The 27,572-nt window shown below is 42.9% G+C and overlaps 1 protein-coding gene across 3 annotated transcripts in view; it reads left to right on the top strand.

The window, feature by feature from the left end:
• Nucleotides 1-244: 244 nt before the first annotated feature.
• Nucleotides 245-27,572, top strand: part of LOC106572161 (kazrin) — a 229,862-nt gene continuing 202,534 nt past the window's right edge. For all 3 annotated transcript variants that reach the window (XM_014146069.3, XM_014146067.3, XM_014146073.3), the window contains exon 1: nt 245-969. In XM_014146069.3, coding sequence (XP_014001544.1) covers nt 768-969 — 202 coding nt within the window. In that variant the 5' untranslated portion in view covers nt 245-767. The remainder of the gene's footprint in view (nt 970-27,572) is intronic.

The following is a 27,572-nucleotide window of genomic DNA, read 5'->3' as shown; positions in this document are numbered from 1 at the left end:
AAGAAATGATTCTTTCACCAGAATCTCTCACCAGAATTTAGGCCTTAGCAGATGTGAGTTCTGCTTTTCCTTACTGTCAAAGACAACGAGCTAAAACCTCGTAAGGGAAAAGTCCATGCGGCTGACACCAAAAGTCCATGCAGCAGCCCCCCCCCCCCCCCCCCCCCCCCCATGGTTTCCCTGGACTTGGTACAGTCCATTTAAAAAGGTGCTTGTCATCTCCCAGTGCTCTGTGTCCTTTCAGCAGTCAGCTGCAGGGAGCACATTTCACAGAGGGAGTGCCTGCTCTCTCTCTCTCTCTCTCTCTCGCTCTCTCTCTCTCTCTCTCTCACACACACAGACACACTCTCTCTCTTCCTCTCTCTCTCTCTCTCTCTCTCTCTTCCTCTCTCTATTCCTCTCTCACTCGCTCTCTCACTCGCTCTCTCTCTGTTCCTCTCTCTCACACACACACACTCTCTATCTCATTCTGTTAAAGAACTCTCTCTCACACTCACACACACACACACACAGTCACACTCGCACATGCACCACAGAGGATAACAGTTACACAGAACATTTCCCCTTAGCTAATTTGAGGAAAAGGACACACTGCTTCTGAAGGATTTTACTCGATGTTTTTTCTTAAGAAATTAGTCTAGTAGAGCAGTGCGGAGGAATACAACCGAAGACACGATACAGTTTCATTTTGTTCCTGGACATGGTCAACTTGACAACAGCATGACACCCTCCTGTTTGGATTCCCTCCTCAGGCCAAAATCCTGAAAATGATGGATGACGACAAGCAGCTGGCCCAGAGGATCGAAGGGGCAGTCCAGTCGGCCAGCCAGGAGGTGACCAACCTGCGCTCTGAGCTGACGGCCACCAGCCGCAGGCTGGCCGAGCTGGGGGCCGCCGACCGGGAGCGTGACCCCCCAATAGAGAACCACCACCAACAACACATCCGCCACCACCACCACCACCACCATGGTAACAGAGACGGACCGAGAGAGAGTGTGTGAGTGAGGGAAGAGAATGAGTGTGCGTGTAATTGTCTCATGTGTACGCTGCTTCACGTGTGAGTGTTTGTGTGTGTGAGTGCTTATATGGGTGAAAAAGCCTTGACTCGGAATTTAAGAGAGAGTGTCTGTGCCTTTGAGGTTTTATAGTATGTGTGTGTAATGTTGGTGTTTGGGGGGGAGAAGGAAGGGGTGACAGTTGGCTACAAATGGGATGGACCAGAGAGAGGAGCGGGGGTCCATCCACTGTTTGATGTCCATTCACATCTCCCTCTGTGCTTCAGTAGGTCCCCTCACTGTTAAATAATTAACCCCTCCATTTGAACCCTGGAGAGCAGGAGCGGTGCACTTTGGAGGCGTAGTGGTGGAGAGAAGGAAGGGTTGGGGGAGAGTGGCGAGTGAGTACCCCCCCTTCCATACTCATACTCTCTATTTTCTCTGCTGGCACTCTAGCTGGTTCAATACATTCCCCAAGCTGGGCAATAGATCTCTCACTCTGGTGTGAGGGAGGGAGGGGGGGGGGGGGGGGGGTTGTGAGGGTTGCTGAGGGTTACTGTTTCCAAGTACTGTTTGAATGGCTGCCCATGCTGCAGAATGTGTGTGTGTTTGCCCTATCTTGGCTTTGTTTACGGTGTGGCTGGGTTGAGAGCATGTGGATGCGTTGCTATATCCCATCCACCCCTCGAACACACACGCACACGCTCCTGCTGTTTCCTTGCCTGGAAGCTACAGTAGCAATGAACTCTCCCTGAAGGAATATGTTCCATCATGCTATTGGCAGTGTTCTGTAGGTCAGACTTTCCACTCTCAGTCACAGCCAGTTCCCAAAATCTTAGTGAACTGAAAGACAAAGTCTGTTACAAGTTTATTGACTCTACATGTTCTGTATCACTCACCGTGTGTGTGTGTGTGTGTGTGTGTGTGTGTGTGTGTGTGTGTGTGTGTGTGTGTGTGTGTGTGTGTGTGTGTGTGTGTGTGTGTATGTGTGTGTGTGTGTGTGTGTGTGTGTACACTCTGGCAGTGACAAGGCACACATCCGTTGACACAGAGTCCGCTGCGCTAGCCTGGAATGCTTTGGTCGTGTGTCAGCATTGTTTTGAATGGACTCTGCTGTCACTTTGTTATTCAGTTATTTCTGCCAGCTCATGTGTGTGTGTGTGTGTGTGTGTGTGTGTGTGTGTGTGTGGTGGATCTGTGTGTGTGGGAGGGAGAGGAATATATGTGTGTGTGTGGTGTGTGTGTGTGTGTGTGTGTGTGTGTGTGTGTGTGTGTGTGTGTGTGTGTCTGTGTGTGTGTGTGAGAGAAAGGTGCCTCTGAATGTGACAACAAGCATTCCGCCGGGCGAGTTTAAATGGTGATGTCACCCTCCCTCATAGAGGCCTCACCATAGAAATGGACTCCAATTGACTTGAATGGGAATGTCTCTTCACTGCTCAGTTGAGAGACCACAAGCATGCTCATTTATTAAACAGAAATATGATTACTGGGGATTTTACTCACAATTAAACAATAACTTTCGGAATTTCTGTTAAAATCTTGTATAGTAGTTAAAAACGTCTCCATGTGCAGGACAATTAAATGGTTTTAGTTAATTTGATTGAGTATTACTGTTGAAGGGGGCGATAGTATTGTGTACGTGGACTGGTGTCTCTGTGTCTTAACTCTTCCCTTGCCCTCTCTTGTTCTCCTCCCCTCTTCCTATAATCCTTTCTTTCCAGCCTGAGTTATGAACATTGGTTGGTGAGTTGTGTAAAAAGAACAATGCCAGGGGGTTTAATTCATCACTAGTTATCGCAGTGGGGAAGGAAGTGTGTCGGGGAGTCCGGTTCACTGTGACAACCCTGCTAGCCAGCTAGCGCCTGGGGATTCACTACTGCACACTGCCACCTTTGCATGGGTCCTCCAATTCCATACACATACAGTATCATACAAATGTGGATATTCTATATCGAACAACGGTGAGTGTAGTGATACATATAATGAACCTGGAATCATAAGGACCTAATATGTGTTAAGATCTGTATGTAGATATGCACAAACATGTGCACGGATGCACACACACTCACACACACCCGGGGTTTGTTGCCTCCCTCAAGACGTCATTTGACTAATTTGGGTCGGCTGCCTGGCTGCTTAGTAGCTGGAAGAGCATTCACGGGCACCTTGCCCTGGTTCACTATACTCTGCCTCGCCTGCTCTCTGAATAACCTGCTGGAGGTTCTCTGGGGTACAATAAAACAAAAATATAGAGAACTCCCGCACACACGATTGTACCTAAACTTCTTGTCAAAGTTTCGGTCAGAAACGTTTCTCAGAACTTCGGTGACAAAGCACACAGGAGTGCATTGTTCTGTGTGCTTGTATGTCTGCCTTGATTGTAGCTTTTCAAGCGTTTTCAAGCATGGCATTTTAGACTAAACCCCCTGAATAAATGCGGACTGAATAAATATTCACTCGACCGTATGACACCATCTCAGTGTTGTTCGAGCCTTTGCTCTGATAGGCTGTGACGATGGACTTCCTTGTGATTCATAGCCAGCCTGCTTTGAAAAAATATCTTGCCAACGATTTCTTAATGTGAATCGGAACTCATTAAATACTTCTACATGTTGCCACGGCAATTAGTCATCTTGAGCAACGGAGTAGAGCATATCTTGAAGATAAATAAAGAAACAGTGCAAAGACATTTTAATCTTCCTAGAAGGTGATCAAAGCAGAATCAGGCCTACTAAACCATTTAGTGTAGAGGAGTGGGTGTCTCTGTAGAGGATCAATGGTGGATGCTAATGCTAATACTATAGAGCTGCTATTCTGCTCACGAAAAGGCTTTCTTTTCATTGTTCATTGGTTATTTAACATGATTCTAATGATAGCTGGCCCCGCTGTGCTTAGTGAAACATGAAGCGTAGGCAGCAACAGGCTTTAGGAAATTTAGTGAAAAAAGTAATTGTAATTGCTAACGGTTTTAGCATTAGCTGCTATACTGTAATTAACCTGACAGATACATCATAGGGAGAAGGGTGATTGGTTGAAAGAGGTTTAAATTGGTTGTTGCTTGACTGACTGTGCAGCTTGTTTGACGTCTTCTTACCTTTCATACTCTAATGCACACTTACGCATGCACACACGCACGCACACATACGCATGCACACACGCACGCACACATACGCGCACACACACACACACACACACACACACACACACACACACACACACACACACACACACACACACACACACACACACACACACACACACACACACACACACACACACACACACACACACACACACACACACACACACACACACACACACACACCAATAGTGGTGTCCAGTAGTGTTGGCTAACATGCTGTTTCACTGAGATTATGTTGCTCTCTGAGTAAGTGTGATTTCTATGCGAGTACAGAGCACCGCTATTCACAGTAGGGCTTCATTCTGTGAAAAGCAACACATCCTGGGGAGAGTCCACAGCATAAACATTGAGGAGAAGAGTGGAGATGTCTATTTTGTTCTTTTGTGCACCTGTGTACACATTTATAAGTAATAGCATCTGCCATCCCTCTATAGGTGTATATTAAGCAATAAGACACGAGGGGGTGTGGTATATGGCCAATATACTACGGCTAAGAGCTATTCTTAAGGACGATGCAACGTGGAGTGCCTGGATACAGCCGTTAGCTGGCCATATACCACAAACCCCAGAGGAGCCTTAATGCTATTATAAACTGGTTATCAACATAATTAAAACAGTAAAAATACATTTACTAATGATATACGGTCTGATATACCACGACTTTCAGCCAATAAGTATTCAGGGCTTGAACTACCCAGTTTATAATAAACTGTATATACTCAATGAAATACATAGTAAGTACATATCTTATACGCTGGCGCTCATCATTATCTTGAAATATATTTTAACACATTCCAGACAAGGATGCATCCCCATCAAAAAAGTCATATGGAATGAGGCTTTTAAATCCTGCCTCTTTCAAAACATCAGATTTTTCTCCACCGCTCTGGAATCCTCTTCAATTGCAAAAGCAATTTTTGAAATGTCTTTTGTCAGGGCTGTTTTAAATGTCAGCAGTATTTCCTATTGAGGGGACTGTGTTTGCATCGAATGAGTTAGAGACACACATTAACGGGCAACAGTGATGTCTAGAATGTATTTTTAAAACATTATTACAACCGTAAACTCAGATTCTCTAATGTACTTTAAAACTTCTCTGAGCTAGGTGGGACGTGACCGTGCGAAATACAAAACAGCAAAAATATCATAATTTCAATTTCTCAAACATACGACTATTTTACACCATTTTAAAGATACACTTCTCCTTAATGTAACCACATTGACCAATTTCAAAAAGGCTTTACAGCGAAAGCAAAACATTAGATTATGTTAGGAGAGTACATAGACAAAAATAACCACAAAGCCATTTTCCAAGCAAGGAGATATGTCACAAAAACCCAAAACACAGCTAAATGAAGCACTAACCTTTGACGATCTTCATCAGATGACACCCCTAGGACATCATGTTACACAATACATGTATGTTTTGTTTGATAAAGTTCATATTTATATCCAAAAACAGCATTTTACATTGGCGCATTATGTTCAGAAAATGTATTCCCACCAAAACCTCCGGTGAATGAGCACATCAATTTACAAAAATACTCATCATAAACATTGACAAAATACATAACAATTATTTTAAGAATTATAGATACAGTACTCCTTGATGCAACCGCTGTGTCAGATTTTAAAATAGCTTTTCGGCGAAAGCACTTTTTTCAATATTCTGAGTACATAGCTCAGCCATCAAAGCAAGCTATACAGACACCCGCCAAGTTCTGGGGTCACCTAAACTCAGAATTAGTATTATAAATATTCTCTTACCTTTGCTGATCTTCGTCAGAATGCACTCCCAGGACTGCTACTTCCACAAGAAATGTTCTTGTTTTTGTTTGAAATAATCCATATTTATGTCCAAATACCTCCGTTTTGTTCGTGCGTTCAGGTCACTATCCAAAGGCATAATGCGCAAGCGTAATTCGAGACACGAAAAGTCAAAATGTTCCATTACCGTTAGTAGAAGCATGTCAAACGTTGTTTACAATCAATCTTTATGGTATTTTTTATGTAAAAATGCGATAATATTCCAACCGGACAATAGCGTATTCATTCCAGAAGAAAAAGAAGGAGGGGCGCGCTATCGGGCTCGTGCATCACCAAGTCCTTTGTCCATAGGCAGTCCACTCATTGACTGAGCTCCTATTCTCTGCCCGGTTACAGGAGAATGATGAAAAAACTTTCTGAAGGCTTTTGACAGCCAATGGAAGCCTTAGGAAGTGCAACGTGACCCCACAGACACTGTAGTTTCGATAGGGATTCAAAAGAAGAACTACAATTCTCAGATCCCCCACTTCCTGGTTGGATTTTTCTCAGTTTTAGAAACTTCAGAGTGTTTTCTATCCAAATCTACTAATAATATGCATATTCTCGTTTCTGGGCCAGAGTAGTAACCAGTTTAATTTGGGCACGTTTTTCATCCGGCCATGAAAATACTGCCACCTACACCTTGACAGGTTAAATGGTGTGATTTTACTCGTACAGTACAGTTACTTAATATGCTACGCTTTTGTAACTGTACAGTTCAAATCCGTATCCATGTATTTTACACTGGTAAATTATAGACATGTAGGCAAAATCAGGAAACATGTTATTTTTACACATTTCTATGACCTCATCATTAGTTGATCTTTAATGTTTAACTGGCGCTGTGAAAACAGGTGCTCGTCAGTTCAGCACTGTAGTACCCACAGCATTTTCCACATAGGTATTGACTGCAGTAGAGAGAATGAGGCCGGGATGAACTGGAACCAGTAATCGGCCAAGGCATTTCGAACACACTGGCTCATTCCTTCCCTTGAGGCCCCAACACCGGCCCATTTTTGTTCTAGAGGCCACCATTATTAGCCAAACAATAATACTTTCTTGCAAAACCCCCAATTTAGACCGGCCCACTGGACAAAAATTTGGCCAGTCTATCTGGCATTTAACTAAACTGCCCTATGGCCTTTGGAACAAGCGTGGCTTTATCACAGTCTTATCAGAGTTGGTACAGAATGCCACAGTTGATACCAGGCACAGGTTTAGCCATGACTCCCATCTGAACTTTGAGAGTATGATAAAGCACTATATATATTTGATTATTTATTGTTAATAGTCCAGCACTGTCAATATGTAAGAGGATGTTCAATTCCACTACTCTAGGGGAGCTGTTGTCTGCTGGCAATCTATGCGCTTGATTGGCTCCAAAGTTTCCGGCGCTGCATGAAAGCAATGATGTAGCTGGCATTTGTATATTTTATTGTACTACCTACTGTATATTGAAGAAGCTCCTTCTGTTCAAAAAGCACAGACTTAAATTAGTTCCGGTATTGATGAAGTTTGGATGTTTTTGGCTAAATAGTTGCTGATGAATTTAATGACTTGTGCACAGGACATTTATATTGTCCTCTTTAGGTTTCAAGATTTTATGGCGCGTTTTATAGCCATTTACTTTAAACTGGTATAAACCAGATGGAGGCTCACAAAAAATAGCCCTCAACAGCTCTATTGAAAATGCAAGAACTGTAAATGCCTGATAGCTACTGCATTATAACTCTTGATGCTGACTGCATTATAACTGTCCTGATGCTGACCGCATTATAACTGTCCTGATGCTGACTGCATTATAACTCTCCTGATGTTGACCGCATTATAACTCTCCTGATGCTGACTGCATTTTAACTCTCCTGATGTTGACTGCATTATAACTCTCCTGATGTTGACTGCATTATAACTCTCCTGATGCTGACTGCATTATAACTGTCCTGATGCTGACCGCATTATAACTGTCCTGATGCTGACTGCATTATAACTCTCCTGATGTTGACCGCATTATAACTCTCCTGATGCTGACTGCATTTTAACTCTCCTGATGTTGACTGCATTATAACTCTCCTGATGTTGACTGCATTATAACTCTCCTGATGCTGACTGCATTATAACTGTCCTGATGCTGACTGCATTATAACTGTCCTGATGCTGACTGCATTATAACTCTCCTGATGTTGACCGCATTATAACTCTCCTGATGCTGACTGCATTATAACTCTCCTGATGCTGACTACATTATAACTCTCCTGATGCTGACTACATTATAACTCTCCTGATGCTGACTACATTATAACTCTCCTGATGCTGACTACATTATAACTCTCCTGATGCTGACTACATTATAACTCTCCTGATGCTGACTACATTATAACTCTCCTGATGCTGACTGTATTAACATACAGTACATAATGAACCTAAAGAGGAAATGATTACCTATCGGAAATTGTGTTTCAATGGAATGGTCCAAAATGGTAGGATTAAAAGCATTAGAAAATATAGGTTTATTATGTTTTTCTTATTACTTGCATGAGAATCTTCATTTACGTTTTAATGTAAGCTTGTGTATGGGTGTATGTGAAGCATATGCTTGGTTATTGATTGTGTACGTTGCTCCGTGTGACACCTCCAGTAAGTCCCCGCATCCCCAATCCATGGAACACTGAGTAGAAGGACAATCACAGCGGGGCAATCACACACACACCCATGTGGGCAACACACACAGACACACACACACACACACACATACACACACACATCTGCCCACCCTTCTCTGACATGTGTTGTGGGTTTGTTACAGTGTATTCAGAGATGGTATTTGAGGGGCTTCAGTGAGTAAAGGTCCTCCTGGTCTCAGATGTTTTGAGTTGGTTATATTAAAATATTATTTACGTTAATGAGGCCCAGAGGTCTCCAGTGTGTCGATTGGCCCTCTGTCCTTCAGCTGTCGGATGTAACAGCTGATCACTGATGGCTCTCTCCTAGTCCGGGACAGATGGCCTTTGCGCAGTCCGCCTGTGCTCGGTAATCAGTGATGTTGTTGCACATATTCCGCTGCCATTAAATGCAACTGCTTAGCGAGAGCTTGTCATGCTGAACCAGAGAGGGGGGAAGAGAGGAGAGGAACGCCCTGTTCGAAAACAATTCTATGACAAGAAATGTGAGTGCAAATTCCCTCACTAAGTGAGAAGTCCCTTTATTTCCTGGAGAAAGTTGCTTGAAGGAGGATTGCACTGTTAGGCTATGCTATCACTCAACGGACCATGTTTTTCCCAACTGTATCCTCGGCTAAACCACTGGCAACAAATCATTAAAACCCTCATTCATTTGATGAAAGGATTAATTAATTGTGAAAAATTGCTCTGATTAAAATAATAAGCTTCTACATTAATTCTTAGATAGCCTCCATTTAAAGATGTTTGCTAATAGCCTAGCCAAAAGTCTTCAATTATCCTCCTAGTCTTTACTAACTTCTTGATCACCAATCTAAAAGGGCTTGAAACAGCTTTAAGAGACAAGGAAAGGGGACAAGGAAAGAGGACAGGATGTTACTTAGGGCTATATCAGGACAACACCAATTGAATGCTATTGCTTCTGCACCATAAGACTCTCCTAAAGAAGCCACTCCTAGCCAAGAATGGGCTTTACTGAAATAATGGGCTGAGATGGGAGATATAGAGAAGCGTGTGGCAGCCAACCCCCCAGTGTTTTGGGAATGATGTGAGCTGATGGTGTGTGTGTCTGCTGCAGGGCTGGGGATATTGTCACCACAGCAATTATTCAAGATGAGGTGCAGGGAGAAGATCTCCTGTGGCAGCGGGCCGATGATGAAATGGCATGTTCTTCTGTTCCCTTCTCATTTCTGGGGCAGTTGCTTAACGGATGTGATTTCTGTCTATGTCCTTCTGCTCACTGAGGTCTCTGGGTGGAACAGGACATTTGCTAGTCTGAGGGGTACAGTCTAGAGGGCATCTGTGTGTGTGTGTGTGTGTGTTTAGTGAGCAATTTTGATGACTTTGATGTCACTGTATGCTGTCTGCATGTATGGGATTTGCTATGGGATTTGTAAAAAATGTATTGTCCTTGCACAGTAAGTAAACCTTGTCTGAGCTATAATGGCCCATGGGGCAGGAGCATATCTTCTGTTTCTGTTGCGTGAGGCAGCTTGATGTACACACCCTGGACAGGTCACTAGTCCTGCACTGTCATTGGTTATAATTACATTAGAAGCAATGCAATGCTGTGCGGTAGGAGTCAGTAGTGCCACCGCTTTTTTTCCCTATAGTCACATTTCCTGGGTCATGTTCATTAGGGGCACACAACAGAAAGTGTTTGCAACAGAAAACTAACATTTGCATATTTTATTAGACAATTACAGGTATTCTCCTTGTTTCTGTTCGTTTTTTTTTATCAGTTTGGTGCCAAATGAACATGAGCTAAGAATGAAGCCAGTGTGTTTTTCCCACATTCGTTCCAGTTTATCAGGAAGTATAGTGGGGTTGAAATTATTGACACCCTTGATAAAGATGAGCAATAATGACTGTACAAAATAAAATATTGATCTATAGTTGAAGTTGGAAGTTTACATACACTTAGGTTGGAGTCATTAAACTCATTTTTCAACCACTCCACAAATTTCTTGTTAACAAACTATAGTTTTGGCAAGTCGGTTAGAACATCTGCTTTGTGAATGACACAAGTAATTTTTCCAACAATTGTTTACAGACAGATAATTTCACTTATAATTCACTGTATCACAATTCCAGTGGGTCAGAAGTTCACATACACTAAGTTGACTGTGCCATTAAATCGCTTGGAAAATTCCAGAAAATGATGTCATGGCTATAGAAGCTTCTGATAGGCTAATTGACATCATTTGAGTCAATTGGAGGTGTACCTGTGGATGCATTTCAAGGCCTACCTTCAAACTCAGTGCCTCTTTGCTTGACATCATGGGAAAATCAAAAGAAATCAGCCAAGACTTCAGAAAAACAATTGTAGACCTCCACAAGTTTGGTTCATCCTTGGGAGCAATTTCCAAATGCCTGAAGGTACCACATTCATCTGTACAAACAGTAGTACGCAAGTATAAACACCAATGGACCATGCAGCCGTCATACCGTTCAGGAAGGAGACGCATTCTGAGATAAACGTACTTTGGTGCGAAAAGTACAAATAAATCCCAGAACAACAGAAAAGGACCTTGTGAAGATGCTGGAGGAAACAGATACAAAGGTATCTATATCCACAGTAAAATGAGTCCTATATCGACATAACCTGAAAGACCGCTCAGCAAGGAAGAAGCTGTTTGGCCATAATGACCATCGTTATGTTTGGAGGAAAAGAGGGGGGGGGGGGGGGGGCTTGCAAGCCGAAGAACACCATCCCAACCGTGAAACACAGGGGTGGCAGCATCATGTTGTGGGGGTGCTTTGCTGCAGGAGGGACTGGTGCACTTCACAAAATAGATGGCATCATGAGGGAGGAAAATGATGTGGATATATTGAAGCAACATCTCAAGACATCAGTCAGGAAGTCAAAGCTTGGTCGCTAATGGGTCTTCCAAATGGACAATGTCCCCAAGCATACTTCCAAAGTTGTGGCAAAATGGCTTAAGGGCAACAATGTCGAGGTATTGGAGTGGCCATCACAAAGCCCTGACCTCAATCCTATAGAAAATTTGTGGGCAGAACTGAAAAAGCGTATGCGAGCAAGGAGGCCTACAAACCTGACTCAGTTACACCAGCTCTGTCAGGAGGAATGGGCCAAAATTCACCCAACTTATTGTGGGAAGCTTATGGAAGGCTACCCGAAACGTTTGACACAAGTTAAACAATTTAAAGGCAATACTAATTGAGTGTATGTAAACCTCTGACCCACTGGGAATGTGAAGAAAGAAAGAAAAGCTGAAATAAATCATTCTCTCTACTATTATTCTGACATTTCATATTCTTAAAATAAAGTGGTGATCCTAACTGACCTAAGACAGGGAATTTTTACTAGGATTAAATGTCATGAATTGGGAAAAACTGAGTTTAAATGTATTCAGCTAAGGTGTATGTAAACTTCCGACTTCAACTGTATATTGTATGCTTCAAAAATGTGGTTATATTATTTTATACTAATACAATTGCTCAGAGAAAGAGATGTTGTTTAGAGATTTTTGCTTCGTAATATTTTTCTCTCTCAAAAAGGTAAGTGTCAAAATGATTGACACCCCTAAAGATTCTTATAAATATAGTACTCATAAAGTTTAGCATTTGCTCCCATATTCCTAGCAGTTTTATTGTAAATAAGAAATGAATGTGGATGTTACCATGACTACGGATAATCCTGAGAAAGTTACAGAGGGTCAAATATCATACCCCTAAGACATGCTAACCTCTCACCATTACCAATAACAGTGGAAGATAGAAGCTCCACAAACATAACCAGAAAGCACACACACACATGCTAGACTCAACACCATCGGAACGGTGACGTAAGGGCAACATTCCAGACAAGGCATTAGGCACAGAGAGAGGAGAGGTGGAGATTTGGAGTGAAAAAAGAGTGGGAGATGGTTTCATGAACAAGATTCACTGTCATACATATTCAAATTAAAACTGTATCGCTGTATTTTACAAATGTTTGAATTGGCTGGATAGAAAAGGAAAAATATAAAAAATTGTCTAACTGAAACAGTAAGCTGAACTATAACTGGAGCAATTTCATGTGGCGATTGCATCGTCTTGATTGCAGTGCAGTAATTCCATTCGCCTTCCTCGGCCCAAAATACCCCAACCTCTTGGGTTACACATGCACCCCCTGACTAGGATCCTAAATTAAACTCTGTCTAAGGTGCATGGCTCATGAACAAGACAGGGGTCAAGCCAAAAATGCCATTAGGGACCAGTACGTGAAATGAATGACACCATTGATAAAGATGAGCAATTATGAACGTATAAAATAAATAATTCAAATTCTGAGCTACATTGTATGCTCACAACATTTTGGGAATTACATTATTTTATACCAATACAATTTCTCAGAGAAAGAGAATTTGTTTAACAAGTAATATATATTTTTTCTGAAATAGGTAGCGGTCAAATTATTGACACCCCTAAAGATTCTTATAAATAAAATAGTCAAGTATTTGGTAGTACTGTAAATTCCGGACTATAAGCCGCAACTTTTTTCCCACGCTTTGAACCTCGCGGCTTAAACAATGACGTGGCTAATATATGGATTTTTCCCGCTTTCAATTTTTTTTTCTCCAAAAAAACACATTCTGTGACGTGCTCAGTTTTTTGGCGGCATGAAGCATTCATTAGACCAATGAAATTGCCGAACGGGATAAGGTCAAACAACTTTTTCGTTTACTGTTTAGATTAAATCGAGCGCTCTCAAACGTCCCATCATTCTGATTACGGTAGTCATTTTGTCACCCTCATCATGGAAAAGACACGGAGAAATGCATATGATGCAGCTTTCAAGTTGAAGGCGATTGATCTGGCTGTTGGAAAAGGAAATAGAGCTGCTGCACGGGAGCTTGGTCTTAATGAGTCGATGATAAGACGTTGGAAACAGCAGCGTGAGGAATTGACTCAGTGCAAAAAGACAACTAAAGCTTACTGCAAATTTTTTATTTTTTGTTACAAGCCGTGTTTCGTTAAAGCCTATTTATTTTTGTTACAAGCCGTGTTTCGTTAAAGCCTATTTATTTTTGTTACAAGCCGTGTTTCGTTAAAGCCTGCGTAAAGTTCATTTGTTTCAATGTACCGGTAGGCACCTGCGGCTTATAGACACGTGCGGCTTAATTATGTTCAAAATAAAAAAATTTTTTTTAATTCAGTGGGCTTATATTCAGGTGCGCTTAATAGTCCGGAAATTATGGTTTTTGGTCCCATATTCCTAGCACACAATGACTACATCAAGCTTGTGACAAACTTGTTGGATGCTTTTCCAGTTGGTTTTGGTTGTGTTTCAGATATATTTTTTGCCCAATAGAAATGAATAGTAAATAATGTATTGTGTTTCTTTTATTGTAAATAAGAACAGAATATATTACATTTACATTTACATTTTAGTCATTTAGCAGACGCTCTTATCCAGAGCAACTTACAGTTATGAATGCATACATTTCATTAAAAAAAATTCCCGTACTGTTTTTTTCCCCGTACTGTGGATGCTACCATGATTATGGATAATCCTGAATGAATCGTGAATAATGATGAATGAGAACGTTACAGAGGGTCCAAGATCATACCCCAAAGAAATTCTAAACTCTCACCTTTACCAATAACAGGGGAGGACAGCATGTCTTTCTGTTTTTGTTTGTGGAGCTTCTACATTCTAATTCTGTTCCTCAGTAGATACTGTAGGCTTCAGCAGTGAGATAATGGATGTGTAGACAATAGAAAAGCGAGATTCTGAGGGTGTTTGTCTGATCAGGTAAGAAGACTGGGCGGAGTGGTGTTCTGTTATACCAATGTGGATGGGTTTATGTCAGTTACCACACACATACATAGATATCCTATTGCTCTTTCTGCTGTACCAAATATGCACACTTCCTCCATGTGTTGCGTTTAAAACGTCCGCTCCGGCTGTGAATGTGTGTGTGGATCACGGTTGCCTATCCATCAGTGACATGGGCAGGCTGGTGGGCCAGCTGGCGGCGGGTGGCACAGAGATGCAGATTGGGCAGGGCTGGGTGGCAGCAGGGCACTGCAATCAGGTGCCACGGCAGCCCGCTGGCACAGACTGGCCCTGCTCAGAGCCATGTGACAGGGTAAGATGGGTGGGATGGGCACGGGGCAGCACAAGAGGAGGAGAGGGAGGCCTCAAAGCGGTGGGCATGAGCCCGACCCTCTGAAGCAGCAGACAAATTGGATAATGCCTCCAGCAGCTTGGATGGGCGTGTGGGATGACATATTGTATGAAGAGGATGGGTTGAGAAGAGGGAGAGCGGGAGAGGGCAGAGGGGGTGGCGAGGGGGGACATGGGGGGAGAGGGGGAGGGTAGAGAGAAGATGTGTGTGTATTATCAAAGCTCCGGTGTCACACTGACAGAGACGGGAGTCATACACACACAAACACACACGGATGCAGATACACACATCCAAATATATTACATACAGTACACCCACATGTACACATTGATACACACACAAACATGACTGCTCTCATCTCAGCCAATGTAGAGCTGTGCTACCATCTGTGGGGTGGTATGCCCTGTAGTAAGAAGTGTCTATCTCCAACCAGACATGACAGACAGAATATAGAACACAGGAAATTATGTAAAAACAATCAACAACAAAAAAGGTCTAGCTCTTCTTTGACAATTTAATAATATACCTCATCTACACTGAACCAAAATATAAACACAACATGTAATGTTGGTCCCATGTTTCATGAGCTGAAATAAAAGATCCCAGAAATGTTTCAGAAAAAAAAGCTCTAAACTTTTGTGCACAAATTTGTTTACATCCCTGTTAGTGAGCATTTCTCCTTTGCCAAGATAATCCACCAACCTGACAGGTGTGGCATATCAAGAAGCTGATCTCCTTAATCTAACCACGTTTTACGATTTCAAAAAGGTTTTACGGCGAAAGCATAAATTTAGAGTATGTTAGGACAGTACATTTACAAGAGTTGTGTGTAATGTTTTGTCAAGTCAAAGACAGGGTCACCAAAACCATAAAACCAGCTAAAATGATGCACTAACCTTTTACAATCTCCATCAGATGACACTCCTAGGACATTATGTTAGACAATGCATGCATTTTTAGTTCTATCAAGTTCATATTTATATCCAAAAACAGCGTTTTACTATGGCATTGATGTTGAGGAAATCGTTTCCCTCCAATAACCGGCAGTCAAGTCAGCGTCACAAATTAAATAATTAAAATTAGAAAACATTGGTAAAATATTATATTGTCATTTAAAGAATTATAGATTTACATCTCTTGAACTCAATCAACTTGCCAGATTTAAAAATAACCTTACTGGGAAATCACACTTTGCAATAATCTGAGCACTGCGCCCAGAAAAATACGCGTTGCGATACAGACTAGACGTCATGTTGGGGAGATCTAAAATCGAAAATACTATGTAAATAATCCATTACCTTTGATTCTCTTCATCAGATGTCACTTCCAGGTATCACAGGTCCATAACGAATGTAGTTTTGTTCAAAAAAGCTCATCATTTATGTCCAAAAATCTCCGTCTCGTTAGCACATGATGTAAGCCAGCCGGACTTCTCGTCACGAACGAGGGGAAAAAATATATTTCCGTTCGTTCAAACATGTCAAACGTTGTATAGCATAAATCATTAGGGCCTTTTTTAACCAGAACATGAATAATATTCAAGGTGGACGAATGCATACTCTTTTATAACGTATTGGAACGAGGGTACCCAACATGAACTCGCGCGCCAGGTGTCTAATGGGACATCATCGTTCCATGGCTCTTGTTCGGTCAGATCTCCCTCCAGAAGACTCAAAACACTTTGTAAAGGCTGGTGACATCTAGTGGAAGCAATAGGAAGTGCCAAAATATTCCTAAGCCCCTGTGTTTTTCAATGGGATAGGTTTAAAGTCAATACAACACATCAGGTATCCACTTCCTGTCAGAAAATGTCTCAGGGTTTTGCCTGCCAAATGAGTTCTGTTATACTCACAGACACCATTCAAACAGTTTTAGAAACTTTAGAGTGTTTTCTATCCATATATAATAAGTATATGCATATTCTAGTTACTGGGTAGGATTAGTAACCAGATTAAATCGGGTACATTTTTTTTATCCAGACGTGCAAATGCTGCCCCCTAGACCCAACAGGTTAAGAACGTGTCTTCTCATCATCTTTCATGCTATTGATTGGGAGATAAACAATGCTGCACAGACAAGGCCCCATGTAGGAACAAGCCTAGACTTACACTACCACAGCCGTACCATTCTACTTTAGCCTTTGTATAATATTAATTTGTAGTATTTTTTGTAAGAAGATGTATGGTATTTTGATTGTGATGTACAGTATGATCTTTGTGTGTATGCATCTTTAATTGGATTGATTATTTGACAGCATTTAACTATTTAAAGTGGGGTTATACACAATTTGACAAGGTTTAGCTGACAGAGAAGTACGTTACTCTGGGGTCGATGCATCTATGGGGAAACCAACAGACGTCTGTTGAGCCCACTAGACCCCAAGCCATGTGACCTTTCACCCCTGGAGTCAGTTCCTGGACCTTGCCATTGGAAACTGCTGAATTTGTCACCACCATGCTTGTTTAAATACCCTTAGACTATGATAGCCTAGAACAAATTACACATCAATATGGAGTCATTAATACAGAGGCTCCCAACATCTGTTTTCGATGACCCACATTAAGATTTGGGTTTCCCTGTGAAGACCAAAAACATTGTTGGTTCTTAGGAACAACTCAAACAAACTAAGCAGAATAACTCAAATGATCCCTCAACTGAACAGTAAGAGATGCAACATGTGTTTCCCACTCTATAAGCCAGCATAATGTGATTTGCAGGCCTGATGTGGCCTGTAAACAACACTTTGTTAAGGTATAACTAGGCCCTCAAAAAAAAGGCCTTATGATAATGTAATGTATTGTCATAAAGAGACTTGTGGAACCATTCATAGCGTGTCCTAGGAAGAACCCTTCAAAGATAAAAGGGTTATCGGTAGAACCCCTCATAGAGAATTCTAGAAAGAACCTTTAGTTGATAAAAGGCATCTTGGTAGAACCCTTGTAGAGGGTTATAGGAAGAACCCTTCATAGAGGGTTCTAACTAGAACTATTTACAGGGGGGTTCTATGAAGAACTGCAAAGGGTTCTACCAAGCACCAAAAAGGGTCCCCCTATGGGGACAAACCGAAGAACCCTATGTGGTTCTACTTAGAACCCAAATGTACTTGTTGTAGATCTGCTGCATGTTATACTAGATCAGCTGTCACCCGAGAGGAGGTAACTACAATTCTTATGAGTGGAAAGGCTTCGACTTCTCCAAAACAAGAAAAGTTCAGTCAGAGTTTAAAGGGAACAGTACAGTAAGGGAGACGGGCCAGTGTCAGTCACTCTCAATCACTCTGCCTTTTTTCTAACAGATAAGATAAGAGAGGTTTTGACAGCCTGCCTGTTATTAGAGATGTCGAGTTATAAATCCAAACAAGACCTGGGTGTGGAAGTTGGAACAAGTGTGCTTTGAAGGCTGGAATATGCACAACAGTTTGGTACATCACCTAAGTGTTCTGCTGAGGTGAGGAGGGAAAATATAACAAAGAGTAGAACAAGTAGAATATAAGAGTAGAAGTGCACATAATGAGGAGACATCAATTCAGCTCTTGCTATATATATAGAACTATACCATAATATTACAAGGTTATAGAGGACCTGGAGGCTTGAGGAGTCAGTGCGCACACACACACACACAATGTTCTTCTTTTCTTGTGGCGACCTAAAATGTATTTCCATTCAAAATCCTAAGCCTTACCCTTACCATAACCCTAACCTTAACCCTGGCCCTAACCTTAACCTGTAACCCATGTCCCCACGAGGGAGAATTTTCCTTTTTTTACTATCCTTGTGGGGACTTTTGGGGATTTGAGGTCCCCACAAGGGTAGAAGAACTAACCAGCACGCACCCACACCCACACCCACACCCACACACACACACACACACACACACACACACACACACACACACACACACACACACACACACACACACACACACACACACACACAGCAGAGAGAAGGCCATAGGTAATTTACTGGGCTTGATGGTGCACTGCAACACCCATTAGTAAACAGCTGGGAGAAGGAATCATCCTCCCCTGTTAATTGATGTTGCTGGCTGTGGGTGAAATTGATTCCTGTTGCAACGCCATAAAGGACAATGCCATGTTTTCCACTTACCGAATCCACAGAGTTATTCTGGGGAGTACTATAGGCTGATTAAATGGATTATTAAACCTTCATGTACGCATGCATGTTTGTATTAGTGTCCACATCAAATCAGATTTTATTGGTCACATACACGTGTTTAGCATGTGTTTGTATTTGTGCGTGCACAAATGCACTTGCTTAGGCTATGTAGATCTCTACAGCAATAGACTCTTCTTATAACGAGATTCAAATCCTCAAGATCGGCCAACACAATCTCTGGCTTTAGCTTCACGATCCATAATCATCCCTCTCATGCAACTCTTACACTGATGCCGGTGCAGCGTTCAATGACAGACAGACCTCTCTTCTTTCAACCCTGTAATACTACATAATTCCTCAGCTTGTAATTCAATCAATTTCTCTTTGCAAATGGGGTCTGGATAGACAGCCTCAGTGCTCCTCAGAGAGACAGGCAAGCAAGCTGAAGATGAACAAAGTCTCTCTCTTCACAGACAATCCATCTCTGTCATGAGTAATAGGAAAACCAAAGCAGTGGCTGTCTTTGCCATGTTGGTTTATATTTAAGCAATAAGGCCAGAGGAGGTGTGGTAAATTGGCCAATATACCACGCTTAAAGTGGAACTGACAGCATTTTAACTACTTTGCAGTTTATTCTACAAAACCTACTTTATAAGAGGCTTTTAAAATAGGATCTATTGGACTCAAAATTCCATGCCGTAGAGTAAAGCATTGTTGGTATAATAGATGGATGCATTTCAATGCATGATTAATAGAATTCAACAATACATTTCTTGGTAGTCAAATAAAATAAAATAACATGTATTTATAAAGCCCTTTTTACATCAGCAGATGTCACAAAGTGCTACACAGAAACCCTGCGTAAAACCCCAAACAGCAAGCAATGCAGATAAGCACAGTAGTCCAACAAATATTGCTATCAGGTTGTAAATCACAGCTGGTCTGTATTGTTTCAGTTTCAATGACTCAATATTTTGGACAAAAACTGACAAATGTAATAAAGGCTGGAAATGTCAATACAATCAAACTAGCAAGGACAATGATCACAAGTCAGTCATAACGTGGCTAGCAAGCTGCTTGGAGGATGTTGTCATTGGACTAGTGGGTGAGTGGCCGACTTTATCCCCCCAATATAATTTTTCTGTGGCTACAGCTAGAGATGCAGGAAATGTGAATCATTTGGCTAGCTAGCTATGCTGAACTTGAACGACTGAACTTGAACGACTGTTATCTCTTAGTTGTCAATCAAATGTATTCGACATCGATCAAATGGGTGGGCAGGCAGGCAAATTCCCATTCAGTTGTCAAACATGGGTTGGGACAAGCATGCATTGGCAGGCAAGCTGCAGAAGGACGAGCAGGCTACTATTCCCCATTGTTTATCAGTGCAATTTTGACTGCCAACTAACTTACAAGCTGAAAAAGTTTGAGAGGGTTTATCTATTGTTCCCTCGTTAGATTTGAGCTTATCTTGCTCTGGCTAACATTAGTTGTTGATCATGTTGCTGTTGATGTGCATAGGCAACTGAGGGGGAGAGAGCCAACATGTTCATGGTTGTTTGATCAATAGGACTGTAAAGTTACCAAATGTACGAGGACTCCCGTGGTATTTACATATTTGCAGAAATCCATTCAGGTGTACTTTGTGGCTTTTGGTGAATACTTTTTGGTGATCTAAAGTCACACTGTTGCTACTGCCTGTAAACAAACAGTGCAGTACAAAGTGAATGATGGCAGGCCCGTGTAAATAGCCGAATTTGTCGCTAGAATCTTTTACCAATAAAAGTCACTGGAGGGGTCTGAAAACCCGCTAAATATTGTTGGCAACACTGCCCATGTGGCAAATGGCTTATTTGCATATAGGCCTAGATGTAGGCACCGGTCTGTGTAGACTCCGGTCCTGGACAAGGCATATTAGGTTTTATTTACTGCAGTATATATTAATTGTCCAAATGCATTAAATATTAAATATTTCTATAACATTTTCACAAATGCCTTACTCTGCAGTACGCCATTCCCAAACATTCAATGAATGTATGCAACTGTGAAAATAACCACATCTAAGTTTTCGCTTGTCATAAAATGTAAAAAAAAGGCTTCATAGTCTTCCTGGGGGAGTATATGAACAGATTTGAATAAGATTTCATGTTGCTAAAACGCTGTGAGTTCCACTTTAAAGGCTATTCTTACGCACAACGCAATTAGGAGTGCCTGGATACAGCCCTTAGCATTGTTACTATATATTGGCCATACACCACAAACCCCCAAGGTGCCTTATTGCTATTATAAACCGGTTACCAACATATACAGTCCCATCAGAAAGTATTCATTCATACCCCTTGACTTTTTCCAATTATTTATGTTTAATAGTCTGACTCTAAAATGAATTAAATTGAGAATTTGCTTAAGAAGTTACATAATAAGTTGCATGAACTCACTCTGTGTGCAATAATAGTGTTTAATATCCTTTTTGAATGACTACCTAATCTCTTTTCCCCTCTTTTCCCCTAATCTCTTTTCCCCACACACAGATAATTGTAAGGTCCCTCAGTCGAGCAATGAATTTCAAACACAGATTAAACCATGATAGACCAGTAATTGGTAGATTGGTTAAAAAAAAGCAGACATTGAATATCCCCTTTGAGCATGGTGAAGTTATTAATTACACTTTGAATGGTGTATCAATACATCCAGTCACTACAAAGATACAGGCGTCCTTCCTAACTCAGTTGCCGGAGAGGAAGGAAACCGCTCAGAGATTTCACCTTGAGGCCAATGGTGACTTTCAAACAGTTACAGGGTTTAATGACTGTGATAAGTGAAAACTGTGGATGGATCAACAACATTGTAGTTACTCCACAATACTAACCTAATTGACAGAGTGAAAAGAAGGAAGCCTGTACAGATGAAAAATATTTAAAAACATGCATCCTCTTTGCAACAAGGCACTAAAGTAAAACTGCAAAAAATGTGGCAAAGCAATTCACTTTTTGTCCTGAATATTTGTCCTGTGTTATGTTTGGGGCAAATCCAATACACCTGTCACGTCCTGACCAGTAAAGAGGTTATTTGTTATTGTAGTTTGGTCAGGACGTGGAAGTGGGTGTTTGTTTAATGTGTTTCGGGGTTTGTTGGGCAATGTTCTATGTTAGTCTATTTCTATGTCTGTGTCTAGTTTATCTATTTCTATGCTTAGTTTATTGGTTTGACCTTCAATTGGAGGCAGCTGTTTCTCGTTGCCTCTAATTGAAGGTCCTATTTAGTAGGGGTGTTTTTTCATGGGTTTTTGTGGGTAGTTATTCCATGTGTAGCTGTGTGCCTTACAGGACTGTTTCTCGTTGTTGTTTTTTGTTTAAGTGTTTATTTTGGTTTTCTTCTTAATAAAGAAGATGAGTATTCACATCCCCGCTGCATTTTGGTCCAATTCCTACGACGAACGTGACAGAACTACCCACCACCAACGGACCAAGCAGCGGAGGAAGGAGCAACAGAGGTATCTGGAATCATGGACATGGGAGGAGATTTTGGACGGGGCAGGACCATGGCACCAGGCTGGGGAATACCGACGCCCTAAGGAGGAGCTGGAAGCAGCCAAGGCAGAGCGGCGCCGTTACGAGGCATTATACGCGCCAATTGGCAAACCTGAGAGGCACCCCCAATAAATAAAAAATTGGGGGGGGGGGGGCACACGGGGAGTATGGCTAGGTCAGACAATAGATCTGAGCCAACTCCCCGTGCTTATTATGGGAAGCAGCGGATCAGAAGAGCGCCGGTCTATGCGGAAGTGCACACGATCTCGCACATGCGCACGCACAGTCCAGTGCGAGTGATTACAGCCCCTCGCAATTGCCGTACTAGAGTGGTCATACAGCCAGGTAGGAGTATGCCTGCGCAGTACATCTGGCCACCAGTACGTCTCCTAAGCCCAGGCTACACTACGCCTGCTCTACGCATGGCAGCCATCCGGCTTCTGCACAGCTCAGTTCGCCCTCTGCGAGCACTCTGCCCATGCAGGGCTACTGTTACCACCCAGCCAGGATGGGTTGTGCAGGCTGTGCACTCTAGATCCCCAGTGCTTGTTCATGGCCCGGTGTATCCAGTTCCTGCTCCTCACACTAGCCCTGAGGTGTGTGTCTCTAGTCTGGCGCCTCCAAAGCCAGCACCACGCACCAGGCCTCCAGTGCGTCAGCCTAGTCCAGTACGTCCTGTTCCTGCTCCTCGCACTAGCCTCTCCAGTCTGGTACCTCCGGTACCAGTCCCACGCACTAGGCCTCCAATGGGTCAGCCCAGTCCAGTTCGTCCTGCTCCTGCTCCTCGCACTGGCCTTGAGGTGCGTGTTACCAGTCTGGTGCCTCCAAAGCCAGCCCCACGCACTAGGCCTGTAGTGTGCCTGTCCAGTCCAGAGCTTCCGGAAACAGTTCCCAGCCCAGAGCTTCCGGAGACAGTTCCCCGTCCAGAGCTTCCGGCGACAGTTCCCCGTCCAGAGCTTCCGGCGACAGTTCCCCATCTACAGCTTCCGGCGACAGTTCCCCGTCCAGTGCTTCCGGTGACGTCCTATAGTCCGGAGCCTGCAAAGACAGCCCACAGTCCGGAACCGACAGAGACGGTCCACAGTCTGGAACCGACAGAGACGGCCCACAGTCCGGAACCGACAGAGACGGCCCACAGTCCAGAACCGACAGAGACGGCCCACAGTCCGGAACCGACAGAGACGTCCCACTGTCCGGAACCGACAGAGACGTCCCACTGTCCGGAACCGACAGAGACGTCCCACAGTCCGGAACCGACAGAGACGTCCCACAGTCCGGAACCGACAGAGACGGCCCACAGTCCGGAACCGTCAGAGACGGCCCACAGTCCGAAACCTGCAGAGACGGCCCACAGTCCAGAACCTGCAGAGTTGCCCTACAGTCCGGAACCGGCGCCGCCAGAGTTGCCCTACAGTCTGGAACCGGCGGCGCCAGAGTCGCCCTACAGTCTGGAACCGGCGCAGCCAGAGTCGCCCTACAGTCCGGAACCGGCGCAGCCAGAGTCGCCCTACAGTCCGGAACCGGCGCAGCCAGAGTCGCCCTACAGTCCGGAACCGGCGCAGCCAGAGTCGCCCTACAGTCCGGAACCGGCGCAGCCAGAGTCACCCTACAGTCCGGAACCGCAGCAGCCAGAGTCGCCCTCCAGTCCGGAGCTCCCAGAGTCGCCCTCCAGCCCGAGGTCTCCAGCGACGCGCATCAGCCCGAGGTCTCCAGCGACGCGCATCAGCCCGAGGTCTCCAGCGACGCGCATCAGCCCAAGGTCTCCAGCGACGCGCATCAGCCCGAGGTCTCCAGCGACGCGCATCAGCCCGAGGTCTCCAGCGACGTGCATCAGCCCGAGGTCTCCAGTGACGCGCCTTAGCCCTGAGCCTTCAGCGGGGGTGGACAGGTTAGGTTGGGGACTAAGGCCAGAGCCTGAGCCACCTCCATAGTAGGATGATGGGGGGGGGGGGGGTGTAGCACAAGAACCATCGGTGACGGTTGCCACCCTCCCTTCCCTCCCTTTAGTTTGGGATTATCTTTGTTTTGGGGTTTATTTTTTTATTTTTATTTTTGTTTGAGGTGCATCCGGGGTCTGCACCTTTGGGAGGGTACTGTCACATCCTGACCAGTAAAGAGGTTATTTGTTATTGTAGTTTGGTCAGGACATGGCAGGGGGTGTTTGTTTAATGTGTTTCGGGGTTTGTTGGGCAGTGTTCTATGTTAGTCTATTTCTATGTCTGTGTCTAGTTTATCTATTTCTATGCTTAGTTTATTGGTTTGACCTTCAATTGGAGGCAGCTGTTTCTCGTTGCCTCTAATTGAAGGTCCTATTTAGTAGGGGTGTTTTTGTGGGTATTTATTCCATGTGTAGCTGTGTGCCTTACAGGACTGTTTCTCGTCGTTGTTTTTTGTTTAAGTGTTTTGTTTCGTTTTCTTCTCATTAAATAAAAGAAGATGAGCATACACATTCCCGCTGCGCCTTGGTCCCATCCTTACGACGAACGTGACAACAACAGATTACTGAGTACCACGCTCCATTATTTTCAAGCATAGTGGTGGCTTGTAATCGTTATGAACTGGGGAATTGTTTAGGATAAAAAATAAACGGAATGGAGCTAAGCACAGGCAAAATCCTAGAGGTAAACCTGGTTCAGGTTGCTTTCCACCAGACACTGGGAGATTAATTCACCTTTCAGCAGGACAATAACCGAAAACAAAAGTGCAAATCTACACTGGAGTTGCTTACCAAGAAGAAAGCTAATGTTTTTAAGTTGCTGAGTTACAGTTCTGACTTACATCTACTTGAAAATGTATGGCAAGACCTGGAAAAGTTTGTTTAGCAATGATCAACAACCAATTTCACAGAGCTTGAAGAATAAAAAAATAAAATAATGGGCAAATGTTGCACAATCCAGATGTGGAAAGCTCTTAGAGACTTATCCAGAAAGACTCACAGCTGTAATTGCTGCCATAGGTGATTCTAACATGTATTGACTCAGGGGGGTAAATATTTACCATATCTTATGTTTTATTTTTCATATTTTTTTTTTATGTTGGAATTTTTCTTACACTTTGACATTACAGAGTATTTTGTGTAGATCGTTGACCCAAAAAGTATATAATTTAATCATTTTTAATCCCACTTTGTAAAAGAACACCATTTTGAAAAAATCAAGGGGTGTGAATACCTTCTTAACGCACAGTAAACAAGTTGTTTTGCATCAAACCCATGGTATATTGTCTGATATAGACACGCCTGGAATTCTGTTTCAGCCAATAAACATCCAGGACCCAAACTACCCATTTATAATAGACTCTAGCCCTGATATTGCTATTGGATTAGTGAGCTCGAGAGCTAGGGACAATAAGGTTCTATCTGCATTTTTGTCCAAATTTAGTTATTGACATAGCCTTTTTCTGTTCAATGTTCTCTACCTATATAGTATTCTAAATAGCCCAATTCATATTGGTAAGTTCAAAAGAATACAAGATCAATATTACTGACACCATTCAAACCAATGAGGGTTCGGAACTTTAAAGCCAATTATGTCAGAATCATTACATTTATGTTTACGTCATTTAGCAGACGCTCTTATCCAGAGCGACACAAATTGGTGCATTCACCTTATGATATGCAGTGGAACAACCACTTTACAATAGTACATCTATATCTTTTTTTTGGGGGGGTGGAGGACAGAAGGATTACTTAATCATCTTTTTGCAGATAGAACCTTATAGACCCAAGCTCTCGAGCTGTTACACTAGGGTCACAGAGCACTGTCAATATGTTTCCTGTATATATGTTATTTGATATGTGCCTTTGTGAGTTTAGTATTTTTTATAGGTTTCGAGTTGTGGCCTTTCTTTACATTAAGGGCATTTGTTGTTGTGTGCAAAGTTTGAGGAGACCAATTCTCAAGGACGGTTGTGGAAAAGGAAATGAATGTAGTCTTATTATTTAGCAGATGCTATTTACAGTGGGGGAAAAAAGTATTTGATCCCCTGCTGATTTTGTACGTTTGCCCACACAGAGAAATGATCAGTCTATAATTTTAATGGTAGGTTTATATGAACAGTGACAGACAGAATAACAACAAAAAAATCCAGAAAAACGCATGTCAAAAATGTTATAAAATGATTTCCATTTTAATGAGGGAAATAAGTATTTGACCCCTCTGCAAAACATGACTTAGTACTTGGTGGCAAAACCCTTGTTTGCAATCACAGAGGTCAGACGTTTCTTGTAGTTGGCCACCAGGTTTGCACACATCTCAGGAGGGATTTTGTCCCACTCCTCTTTGCAGATCTTCTCCAAGTCATTAAGGTTTCGAGGCTGACGTTTGGCAACTCGAACCTTCAGCTCCCTCCACAGATTTTCTATGGGATTAAGGTCTGGAGACTGGCTAGGCCACTCCAGGACCTTAAAGTGCTTCTTCTTGAGCCACTCCTTTGTTGCCTTGGCCGTGTGTTTTGGGTCATTGTCATGCTGGAATACCCATCCACGACCCATTTTCAATGCCCTGGCTGAGGAAGGAGGTTCTCACCCAAGATTTGACAGTACATGGCCCCGTCAAATGATGCGGTGAAGTTGTCCTGTCTCCTTAGCAGAAAAACACCCCCAAAGCATAATGTTTCCACCTCCATGTTTGACGGTGGAGACGGTGTTCTTGGGGTCATAGGCAGCATTCCTCCTCCTCCAAACACGGCGAGTTGAGTTGATGCCAAAGAGCTCCATTTTGGTCTCATCGGACCACAACACTTTCACCAGTTGTCCTCTGAATCATTCAGATGTTCATTGGCAAACTTCAGACGGCATGTATATGTGCTTTCTTGAGCAGGGGGACCTTGCGGGCACTGCAGGATTTCAGTCCTTCACGGCGTAGTGTGTTACCAATTGTTTTCTTGGTGACAATGGTCCCAGCTGCCTTGAGATCATTGACAAGATCCTCCTGTGTAGTTCTGGGCTGATTCCTCACCGTTCTCATGATCATTGCAACCCCATGAGGTGAGATCTTGCATGGAGCCCCAGGCCAAAGGATATTGACAGTTCTTTTGTGTTTCTTCCATTTGCGAATAATCGCACCAAATGTTGTCACCTTCTCACCAAGCTGCTTGGCGATGGTCTTGTAGCCCATTCCAGCCTTATGTAGGTCTATAATCTTGTCCCTGACATCCTTGGAGAGCTCTTTG

Source organism: Salmo salar, chromosome 15 (genome assembly GCF_965601325.2).
Source record: "Salmo salar chromosome 15, fSalSal1, whole genome shotgun sequence".
Classification (NCBI taxonomy): domain Eukaryota; kingdom Metazoa; phylum Chordata; class Actinopteri; order Salmoniformes; family Salmonidae; genus Salmo; species Salmo salar.
Note: the sequence above shows the minus strand (reverse complement) of the source record. Positions and strands in the feature narration are given on the sequence as shown.